The sequence below is a fragment of the Cryptomeria japonica genome, chromosome 4 (assembly GCF_030272615.1).
Source record: "Cryptomeria japonica chromosome 4, Sugi_1.0, whole genome shotgun sequence".
NCBI lineage: Eukaryota > Viridiplantae > Streptophyta > Pinopsida > Cupressales > Cupressaceae > Cryptomeria > Cryptomeria japonica.
Window position 1 is genome coordinate 30,897,390 of NC_081408.1, and position 11,561 is coordinate 30,908,950.

General features: G+C 31.3%; 1 protein-coding gene across 1 annotated transcript; it reads right to left on the reverse strand.

Moving 5' to 3' along the window:
• Positions 1–6,455: 6,455 nt before the first annotated feature.
• LOC131874864 (caffeic acid 3-O-methyltransferase 1-like) lies at positions 6,456–7,058 on the reverse strand. Its single transcript, XM_059218792.1, has one exon. It carries the CDS (start codon positions 7,056–7,058, stop codon positions 6,456–6,458), a length of 603 nt encoding a protein of 200 aa, XP_059074775.1.
• Positions 7,059–11,561: the final 4,503 nt, after the last annotated feature.

The following is an 11,561-nucleotide window of genomic DNA, read 5'->3' on the forward strand; positions in this document are numbered from 1 at the left end:
ACAAGTATGTTTTAATCTCTTATTGAGAGCCATTTGGGGGTCTTCCTGACAGTTTTCTTGATGCATCTCAACCATTCATCCATGCGCAAAGGGAATATCTAGTGGCCAAGATTCAAATTTTGGCAATGAATGTTAGAATTCACAATGGCATGGTGGTTGCTGACCTATCAAGTCAAAATTTAATGTAGGTCCTCGTCAACATGCTATATCTAATAAGATTGAGTTCCAATCAATTCATGTCAACACAGGATGACATCCATGAATCTATGGTGGCTCTACAAACATTTCCCAAGGCCACCCATGTGCATTTATGACACATAGAATACTTTTGGTCTTACAGAGGAGATTAGATTCCATCCAAATGTAGGGGCCTTCTTGATTTTTGAGGATTGTTACATTCTTTCCTAGTTCCATGAGACACTTTTAGATACACAATAATCAGACCCAATTTGATTTTCATTCCTCTATAACCTAATCCTAGTGGGTTAGGGTTTTGAACCCAATGTTCTCTCTGAGTTATGCCTGATCTATAAAGGCAATTTTGTAACATATTATAAGGGTCCTTTTCCCTTTTCTCTTATGGAAGTCTTTTCTGTAACTCTAATATACCATGCCTTTGCATCAATTAATTTAATGTTTTTACCTCTTTCTAAGTTCATTTACCTTGTGCAAATTATAGTTGCCTTTGTTATGAATGTGTTCTTCATTGTTTTACTTGATTTATATGCTGTATAAAGTCTACTTATGAGGGTTGTTTATGGACATTTCAGTCACTCTCAATTCCCTATTAAGTTTTGATCTCATATATGTCTTAGGGATTGATTAAAGATAGGAACATATGTATTCTTTGGGTTGCTTTATTGATGTCTTGTGCAATCATAGGTATGGGAAAGATCAATTCAATCTTGGTGTATCACCTTTATTTTCCCTTTCAACATTCTTTCTTTTGTTTTCCTCTGCAAGTTGTAGAATAGGCTTTGGAGTAGGTTTTACAAGTGTTGGGTTGGTCCAACTCTGCCCCCTGATAAAAAAGGAATTCGACCTTCTTCTGAGATTCAACCTCACATGTGCAAGGTCCCACATTTGGAGGTTATTTCCTTGTTTAGCAAGTTTGTTGAGCATTTGTGTTCAACAAGGTTGCAAACATTTGTGATAACAGATTCTATAATTTCATCTAAAATATGGTGTTTATTTCAATAGAAATAATAATTCACTTATTATATATAAGATTAATGATAGAAATAACATTTAAAAATCCAAATTATAAACCTATGTATATAAGATAAGTTGGATGTATTGAAATGTAGAGGAAGAAATTGCACTCCACACAAATCATGTAGGCTACTCAAGCTTGACTAGACAAATTAATTAGGAAATTATATAGATTTATGAGTTGGGATTAAAAATACTTAAATAAAAAAAAAGTGTGTTTGACATAGTTTGAAATCTGATATTGACAATATATTATAATAGACATTGCAAATTTATTTTTCAAAGTGTTGAAATTTTAGGAGTGATATGGATCAATATTTAAAAACCTACACAATTAACATGCATTTGTGCTTAGTTCACCAACATAAGAATAAACCTAATCTCTATGAGTGTAGATTTGAATTGATGCTTATAAATGATCTATAACTCAAGGAATTGATCTTGTAGAGTGTAAAATAGATGAATTTCCTTAGACAAGTGTAAACTAAGTGTCTAAATGATGGTTAGGAGTAATTATGTTTATAAACACAAATGTGAGAATCATGTTTTCCTTAGACAAGTAGTTGAATTGATTTAATTTTTCTATATGGTGATGTGATTATATAATAATGTTCTGTGATCATTATTATTTAAGACTCTTCAATAGCTTTTGTGTTTCCTGAGTACATCATTTTCAAATGAATAAATAAATAAATTTAAATATAATAAAATATCATAAAAAGCATCACAAACATGTCAATTCGACTCATAATGACTAGTAAAAATGTTGATAAGGTATGATTTTGAATTTATTTTTTTAAAGATTAATCTTTACATCTACATCTATAGAAATGAATCACGTCACATCTACATGGTTCAAACTCATAGATGAAGCAATTAATAATAATAATAATAATAATAATGATGATGATGATGATGATGATGATGATGATGACTAGTAAAAACGTTGATAAGGTATGATTTTGAATTAATTTTTTTAAAGATTAATCATTACATCTAAAACTATACAAACAAATCACATCACATCTACATGGTTCAAACTCATAAATGAAGCAATTAACAACAACAAAAACAACAACAACAACAACAATAATAATAATAATAATAACAAGTGCCACATAGTGGTGAGTACTTGCCTTTATTAATTTTTTAATTGAGTGTAATTGAAATATTAAATAATTTGAGTTGTATATTAGAGGGCTGAAGAGTCCCAAGAAATGAATATTCGCATTTACAAAATAAGTGATTTGATCGTAAAATATAAACGGAGTTGAATATGAATGTACACAACTTATTTTAACAACTTAATTTATAGCAATAAATTATGCAAAATGTTTTTGTTATTTGAAATGTTTTTACAACATATGTTTACAATAAATACAAGAGAGATATTACATCAAATGCATTTGTTTCTATTTGGTGTGTTGTTTTGTATACAATTTTCACCATGCATAAGTCTTATTCATTTGTACTTACTAGTCCAGCCATTCTTTGAGAGCTTGAATAGTCTTGAAAAACTATATTGGATGTAAGATCTTAGCAATTTTATCAATATTACAAATATGCATAAAAGATGTTTTAAAATATCGTTAGCTATTGTTTGTGACTTGTAATTGGGACCAAAGGTACTTGTATAAATTTTGAAGAGTTTCATAAAAATGATGTTTTTCCAAAAAAACAAAAAAACTCAATCATGAGCTAATCTTTAGTATTTCATTTTGCTAAGACCCCTACTCTCCTTACATTTTACAATAATAAATTGATTTATTATTATTTTTTATATTAATTTTGTTATCAAGTAAATTTTCAATATGAATTTTTATTTTAATATTATAAATATATGATAAATTATATCTATTAAAAAATATAATATAATTCCTAATAGGTCACAGTTCAAGATTAATTGTCATGACTTTTTAGTTTTTTATGTATATTAATAAAATAAAATAAATTATATATGATAATATTTTAACAAAAAACATCAATAAAACTAATTAATCTAAATATTTAACACCAAACTACTGATATGCTTGGTATTGAGCTACCAAAAAAAATGAATGATTAATCTGGTTGCCCTTGTGATATGTTTTAATTGACAATTTTTTATATTATAAATTTTTTTTTATGGGGAATCCTCTGGAAGTAGCTTCAATTGATGGACTACTGGAATATCAAAAATTACATTATTAATCGGTACCTATATTCCCACCTAAATGGTTGTCATGAACATTATTTGTTTTAGATTTCTGAAAAATCCACTTATAACAACAAAAGTTGTTTTAGCCAATCAAGATACAAAAATATAATTTTTATAATATGTAAACTTAAAAATTGCACAAGTAACTTTAGAAAATAAAAATATTTTTAAAAACAAAAATAAAACCTTGTTTGTAATTGGTTCAAATTAAATTTTTTAATAACTAGTTAACTGTAAAAAAGAAAAACTCATTACAATAGTATTTGTCTAACGACAAGTACTAATAATAATAACCAGATTCATTTAAGAATATATTAAAGCATAAAGGAAAATCATAGAGATACAAATTTAAAAATTATGTAAATAAATTAAATGATGCAAATACATTTCTTAAAAACTTTTTAAAAAAAACTCTTCTTACATAGAATGATAGCAAAAGTAGGATTTAGTAATGCTATCAACCAAATTCATGTAAAAATATACCAAGACTTATTACATTTAGAATACTCTCACCAAAACCAGCCTAAAACATAATGGAAAATCATAGAGACTTAATTTCAATAGTTGGAAAAATTAAAAAATCAATAGATACAAAAATTAAAACATGTAAAAATGCATGTAAGCACTCAGAAAAATTATATTATAATTTGAAATAAACTCAATTCCCATAAAGAATGATAATAAAATCAGGATATAGTCATTGCATGAATGATAATAAAATCAGGATATAGTCATTGCATCAATCAATTCATTCAAGAATTCACCACTTCTTAACGATTTATTACATTTAGAGCACTCTCATAAAAAAATCCCAAAACATAAAGGAAAATCATACAATACAATTTTTTAAATTATGCAAATAAAATACATGATGCAAATAAATTTATTAATAACTTGAAACAAAACTTGTTCTCATATAGGATGATGGAATTACAATAAATAAAAGATTAAACTATTCCAGTCTTGTCCAATGGAATGGGCCACATATGGTTTAGAGCTTTGTTATATGCATATTACCATTTATTATTATTTAGCATGTACTTGTTAGTACTTGCCATTAGGCAATACTATTGTAATGAGTTTTTTTGTTTTTCTAGTTAACTAGTTCTTAAAAAAATTAATTTGAATCAATCACAAACAAATTTTAACTTTTAATTTTTTCAATCTTTTTATTTACTAAAGTCTAATTGTACAATTTTTAACATTATAAATTACTAAAATTATTTTTCTTACAGTTATTGGCTAAATAAAATTTAGCTGTTATAATGTTATATTATTTTAATAATATATTATTATAACATATATATAGAATTATAATCAAATCATATAATAAAAGTATCAAATTGTATAAAATTTTAAGGGATATATATTTATAATTATAATAATAATTACAGAAGTAAAAAAAATGTTATGTTATAATAAAATAAATTGATTTGTTATTTTTAGTTACAGTTTTCTTTTATTGAATTAATATGTTTAAAACTAATTATACTTTTATACATATTTTATTATATTTAAATTACAATGAGTTTAAAAAATTATTACTATTTTTATTTCATTAATTTGACTTAAAAAATTATTATCTATGAAAACTATTGTTATTTATTATTAATTTAAATTTTTCTTAATATTTAATTTTTTATATAGTTTTGATTACACATTTTTGTTTATTATATTTTAGTTTTTAAAGTAGATTTAAATCTAAAACTATTTCAATTATTTAACTTTATTTTGTGAAATTAAAAATTTATTAGGATTTCTTTAATTTATATTATTTTTCCTAATAAAATTTTAATTATTATGAAATAATTATGTTTAATTTTTTTATCTTAATTATTATAATTTTTAAAATATAATCATTATTAAAATTAAATCATAATTATTATTAAAACTATACAGAAAACAAGACAAATACTAGCCATTATGTAGCACTTGTTATGTTCTTCTTCTTACTTACTATTTAAAAACTTCTATAAGTGCATGACTGAAAGGTATTTCAATGATACTGTAACTCCTTTCCACCAACGGAAACAACCTTCATTAATAAATCAGACATTAGTCCCACTTGTCTTTTGGTTCCTTTTACCTTATCAATGACCGCATGCACAATTAATACCTAATTCCCATTTTCTGATATAGCATCATAGCTATTCTTTAAAATTTTCAAACAATTTTCATCATCCCAATCATGCAAAATCCTCTGTAAACAAAAAAAATTGCAAATTAATTATTGTTTAATAAATAAATTTTCATTTAAATAAAATATAATATTTTAAAATACCACTGTACCTTCATGAAAACTGCATCTGCTGATGGAATTTGGTCAAACATATTACCCTCCACATGCTCTACTCCTGAAATTTCAAATCTCTATGAAAAAATGAACTTGATTTAACATTTGCATTTTTGTAACCTATTTCAAACAGAACATCCATCCTAGATCAAGCACAACCTAAGATCTGCATGCAACTTAAAAATAAAAATTAACCAAAGGTAAGATCTGTGTATAGATTATTAATTAATTACACTATTATTATTTTGATAAATCATGAAATGTGATCTAAATCTTATAGAATAAAATCTAAAAACTAAATAATAATTATAATACACTGTGTCTCTCTTAATAAGAAACTGTTGTTTTGAACTTGTAATGAGCAAGATCTGCATGCAACTTAAAAATAAAAATTAACCAAAGGTAAGATCTGTGTATAGATTATTAATTAATTACACTATTATTATTTTGATAAATCATGAAATGTGATCTAAATCTTATAGAATAAAATCTAAAAACTAAATAATAATTATAATACACTGTGTCTCTCTTAATAAGAAACTGTTGTTTTGAACTTGTAATGAGCAAGATCTTCATATATGAAGTTTAGAGATCGAGATGGTTACAGACCTTTTGCTGGAGCAGCAGTCCTTACAACATGAGGAAGGTCGAAATTGATGCTATGAATATGGGGATATTCATTAACAATTGTCCACCATCGACCACACTCTTGAAGCTCAACACAGATGCCATCATACGCCTTCATTCAAAATTCTATTTGCCATGACATCTATTGTACTCGAAAATGCTCATGCCATCTATGACAGCATCATGCGCCTTCAACACAGATGCCATTACAGAGCTTGTCTGAGCAGTCATGGCCTCGTTCAAAATTCTATTTGCCTCAGGATTCTTGCTATTGTACTCGAAAATGCTCATGCCAGTAAATGGTTGGCAGCCATCTATGAAAGTATCATGAAGATACTGATAACCTTGTCTCACAATATTTTGATTCAAGAACAATAGAGTGGGCGCACAGGATTCTTGCGGCTCACTATTTGCCAGCAATTGAGAGAGGCCAGTTGGGCCATATTTTAATTGAGGAATGCCTCTGTTATCTGCTGTGGTCTCTTCAGTAAAGACTCCAATGGAAGCCAGAAGTGTCATGATTCTAGAGAGGCAGTCTATGTGGACAGGTTTGTTTGTGGAAGCACAAATATGGGAACCAATTTCCTCCACGGAGAGCTGATTTTCACTACCAATAATGTCAGGAATGTTAACCAAGATAGCTGCTTGAAGGGCCATGGGCTTGGCTGCTGTAAGAAATATTTCATAGAGGTGGAGATGTGCCTCCATGGAAGACTCTACGGAAGCCATTTTTGTCTTATCAATTGTAAACTTGACAGAGGAAGGCATATATGTCTGATGTACAAACAAGTGTCGTCAAATTATAGAAAAATCGTTGATGTTCAAGAGACGAAGAGAGCCGTGAAATGTTGGTCATTCTTAGATATTGAAATGTGTTCAACGCAATGTCGTCTGAGATGACGTTTACGAGTACCCAATTGTCAAAGTTTTTATTGCATGCGTTGTAAAAACTGGCCATTGAATTCAATATGAAGGTGGTCTGTTTCGCTTGGTGTGATATATTCAAACTAGCCATTGATGTAGTCATATATTTAAACTAGCCATCACGGTCTGGTTCACTTGTTCTTTGGGTGATGTAGTCATATATTTAAACTAGCCATCAATACCAAAGGGGGAGATTGTTGGTCATTTGGTGGAATTGATTATGTGTTGCATTGATGTTTTGTTATTCATGTCAACACTAGCTGTTTGGATGATTTATCGGCATCCTTCTAGTCCCGGTAAGTTGAGTAGTCTTTCGTTAACTTGGATCTGGCATGATCCGGTTGACTCTGGTATAATCTGGTGATAGAATTGATTTGTTCATAATGCTTATATTCATATTTGGTCAATTGGTTTTGGTTTGGTGATTGGATGTTATCCTGTTTGCTATGAAGATTGGTTTCTAGTTCTGGCGAGGGTTTCACCGGCAGAGCTTTTGGTGGAGATCTTTGATGCATTACATAATTGGTGTTGGTGCAGCTTCTGATAGAGTTTCAGGATGTTGTTGGTGATCATTTTCGAAACTTGGCATTTGGAGATCATTGCTGAAGCATGTGGACCTATACTTGGTCCTAGTTGATCTAGGTTGTACACCAGCATTGATGTAACGTGTGGATAGGATCTGTTGTTGTATTTTCGAGATGTCCTATGTGTTGGATATTATTTGTTTTGGTCTAAGGCTGAACAGGTTTGTAATTATGTAATTGGTTTATTGTCTGGTAGCCAACCTGATTGTTTATGGTCGAGGTTTGTATAAATAAGATGTCAGATATCATTGTAGATCATCATTGTTATTGTAAGAGGTCATGGTCAAGGAATGTAATGTGTGAATAATGTAATATCATTCAGGCAGAGGAGTTGGTCGATCATTGGAGATTGAATTGGGTTTGTAAGAGAATTTAGTCCTCTGGTATTGAGCTTAACCGGAACTATACTCAAGCATAGGAGATGCTATCTTTTGCAGTTCAACACTTCTTCGGATTGTAGTCTGGATTTGTATGTAGTCAGTGAGACTCCTTTTGTGATGAGCAATGTGCTTTAGACTGTTGGTCTTCCTGCAAGTGTAGGCCCCTTCATTGTAAATTCATATACTTGCTACAGAAGTATTATCTAACTATGGGTAGACTTCCCACCGTGGTTTTTCCCTTTACCAAGTTTTCCACGTACAAATCTTGGTGTTGTGTGGGTGGTATTTATTCTGTGTTTATTGTTTATACTTAATTGGAATAACTACTATTCCGGTATTATTGTTTTGGGTTCCGATGTTATTGTTTTAAATTGTTGGATGCTTCCAGTAATCTGAATTGTCTGATTAATTGTAAACTTGACAGAGCAACGCATATATGTCTGATGTACAAACAAGTGTCGTCAATTTATAGAAAAATCATTGATGTTCTAGAGACGAAGGGAGCCATGAAATGTTGGTTATTCTTAGATATTGAAATGCATTCAACGCAATGTCATCTGAGATGACGTTTACGAGTACCCAATTGTCAAAGTTTTTATTGCATGCATTGTAAAAACTAACCATTGAATTCAATATGAAGGTGGTTTGTTTCACTTGGTGTGATATATTCAAACTAGCCATTGATGTAGTCATATATTTAAACTAGCCATCATGGTCTGGTTCACTTGTCCTTTGCATGACTAAAATTTATTTATTGAAAACTATTAATAATTTAAGAACTTATCTAGGGGAAGCATAGTAGTGGTCATTAAAGTTGATTTCACACAACACAGATTCTAAACGGTACATCATATTTTGAGGATTTTTTTGTTGTCCTCATATGCGACTTAACTGCTTATAGCTATTGTTTTGGCTTTTAAGTCATTACAACACATGCTATGGGATCCATTATGCATGCAAGGGTAAAAAAAGTGTTCATTTCAAAGTGTCACCCTATTGAGAAACATGTGTCTCAACCTTGCAGTCTTTTTCTGGAAAATTCCAGAATTTGTTTGAGGTAGTTTTCCACATGTTTATGCATTGGAAAATGGTTAGTGATTTGTTAAAAATGAGGCTTGTCCATACTAGAATATAGTTGGGCCATTTTTAGAGCCTTAATGACTCATTTTGTGACTTTTAAGAGGGTCTAAGCTAGGGGACAAAATTATGGACGGGATTACTATTTTAACCTAGTTGTTTTTCCATTTTGGAAATGTAAATGTCAAAAATGGGCACCATGTGGCATGGTGGTTAAGCCCATGGTTTTGTAAAACCACAAGTGGTTTACAGGTTGTAAAATCACTATAAAAGGAGGGCTTGGGGAGGAGTTTGATAATGGAGCTTTTTGCAAGACTGGATGCTAGAAGGAGTCTCTCTAAGTTTGAGTTGTGATGATGCGCTCCTGTAAGAACTTACATTGCAAGTGTATTGTAATCAGCTTGATTTAATAATACATTGTGCGAGTTTTGGAGGGCAGGGTTTTTCTCCCTGAAGGGTTTCCCCATGGTAATCACTGTGTTATGTGTTCATTGCTATTTTGTTTATGCTTTATTGTGCATTTCTTGATATCTTAGTAATATTTAAGTTGAAAGTTGCATAACCGTCCTCTCAAGATTAGCATAGGAAGCATTTCCACACACCTTTGCTTCCTTACAAGTGGTATCAGAGCCTGGCTAGTTTTGGTTCTATTTGTTGGGTACAGGGTTTTTTGAGCTAATCAAGGTTTGAGTGGAAGCTTGTGCAGAGTTTTTCATTTCTGTGTTGCAGGATTGAAAAGATGGCAAGCATTTCAGGGAGTATTGATGTAGAGAAGTTTTCTGGCACAAACTTTGAGATGTGGAAGCTAAAGATGGAAGATCTATTGATTGATCGAGATCTATGGGATGCGATTGATGAGAATAAGCATAGGCCCACAGATCCGACTTTAGCTGCACAATATGATGTAATGGATAGAAAAGCTAAAGGTCTCATAAGATTGTGCCTTGCAAACTCAATTTTGATTAATGTCCATGAAGAATCTACTGCAAAGAAGCTTTGGAAGAAGCTAAGTGAGATCTACCAGGCGAATTCACTTGTGAACAAGATCTTCTTAAGGAAGAAGTTGTATTCTTCGAGAATGGAAGAAGGTGGACAAATTTTTGAGCATCTGGAAAGCTTTAATATGTTGGTAACTCAGTTGACCTCTATTGGGGTGCCAATGGATGAAGAAGAAAGATGCCAAATCTTGCGATGTTCGTTGCCAGACTCATGGGACAGCCTTGTGATGGCCATAGGGAGAACTGCAATAGTCTTGAAGATGGAGGATGTTGTTGGTTCTCTACTTTCTGAAGAGATGAGAAGGAAGGTCTCTCTAAATGCCAAAGAGGCTTTGAGTGTTTGAGGAAGACCAAAAGAAAGAGGCAAGAATGAAAAGTAGCATGGCCGTTCTAAGTCCAAGAATAAGGGGAGATCAAAATGTCTTGGTAAGTCCAAGGTAATTTGCTGGAATTGTGGCAAACCCGGACACTTCCGAAAGGACTGCAAAGAGGAGAAGAAAAAGAAGAAGAAGAAGAAGCAAGATTCTGATTCTGAGTCCGAGAAGGAAGATGGAGATGCTTTCATCGCAGCCTTGGCCACTCATGCAGGTGACAATGCATGGTTAATAGACTTAGGTGCATCTTTCTACATGACTCCTAATAGAAACTGGTTTAGTAAGTATGAAAATTTTGATGGTGGTAAGGTGTATTTGGGTGATAACTCAATACTTGATATTGTTGGTCGTGGAAGTATTCGTGTGAAATTTTTTGATGGTAGAATTAGAAGATTTGATGGTGTCTTGCATATCCCGAGACTAGCAAGGAATTTGTTATCTGTTAGCAAGCTAATAGATGCGGGTGTGCATGTACAGTTTTCTGAAGCAGGTGTGAAAATGGTAAGAGTTGCTATGGTGATAGCAAGAGGAAGTAGATTGGGTATACTATACCAGCTTGATGCATGCACAGTTGAGTGCAATAGTACTTCTGATAAGATTATGAAAAAGACTACTCGGTTGGAAAAGGAGAGGGTTTCTCTTTCAACAGATGGTTGTGGTTTTTGGGTACCCAAGGGTGCTCTATCTACCAAATCAAAGTTGCCTATAGAGAAGACCATGTTATGGCACCAGAGACTTGGCCACATAGGTGAGAAGGGTCTACGGACCCTGAAAAATAAGAACCTTGTTGATGGGTTGAATGATTGCAATCTTGAATATGATTTTTGTGAGCATTGTATCTATGGTAAACAAAACCGCATTCAGTTTTACTCGAGTTCTCATAAGTCTTCATGTA

Coding starts and splice junctions, on each gene's coding strand:
- LOC131874864 (XM_059218792.1), bottom strand. CDS start 7,058: ATGGCTTCCGTAGAGTCTTCCATGGAGGCACATCTCCACCTCTATGAA.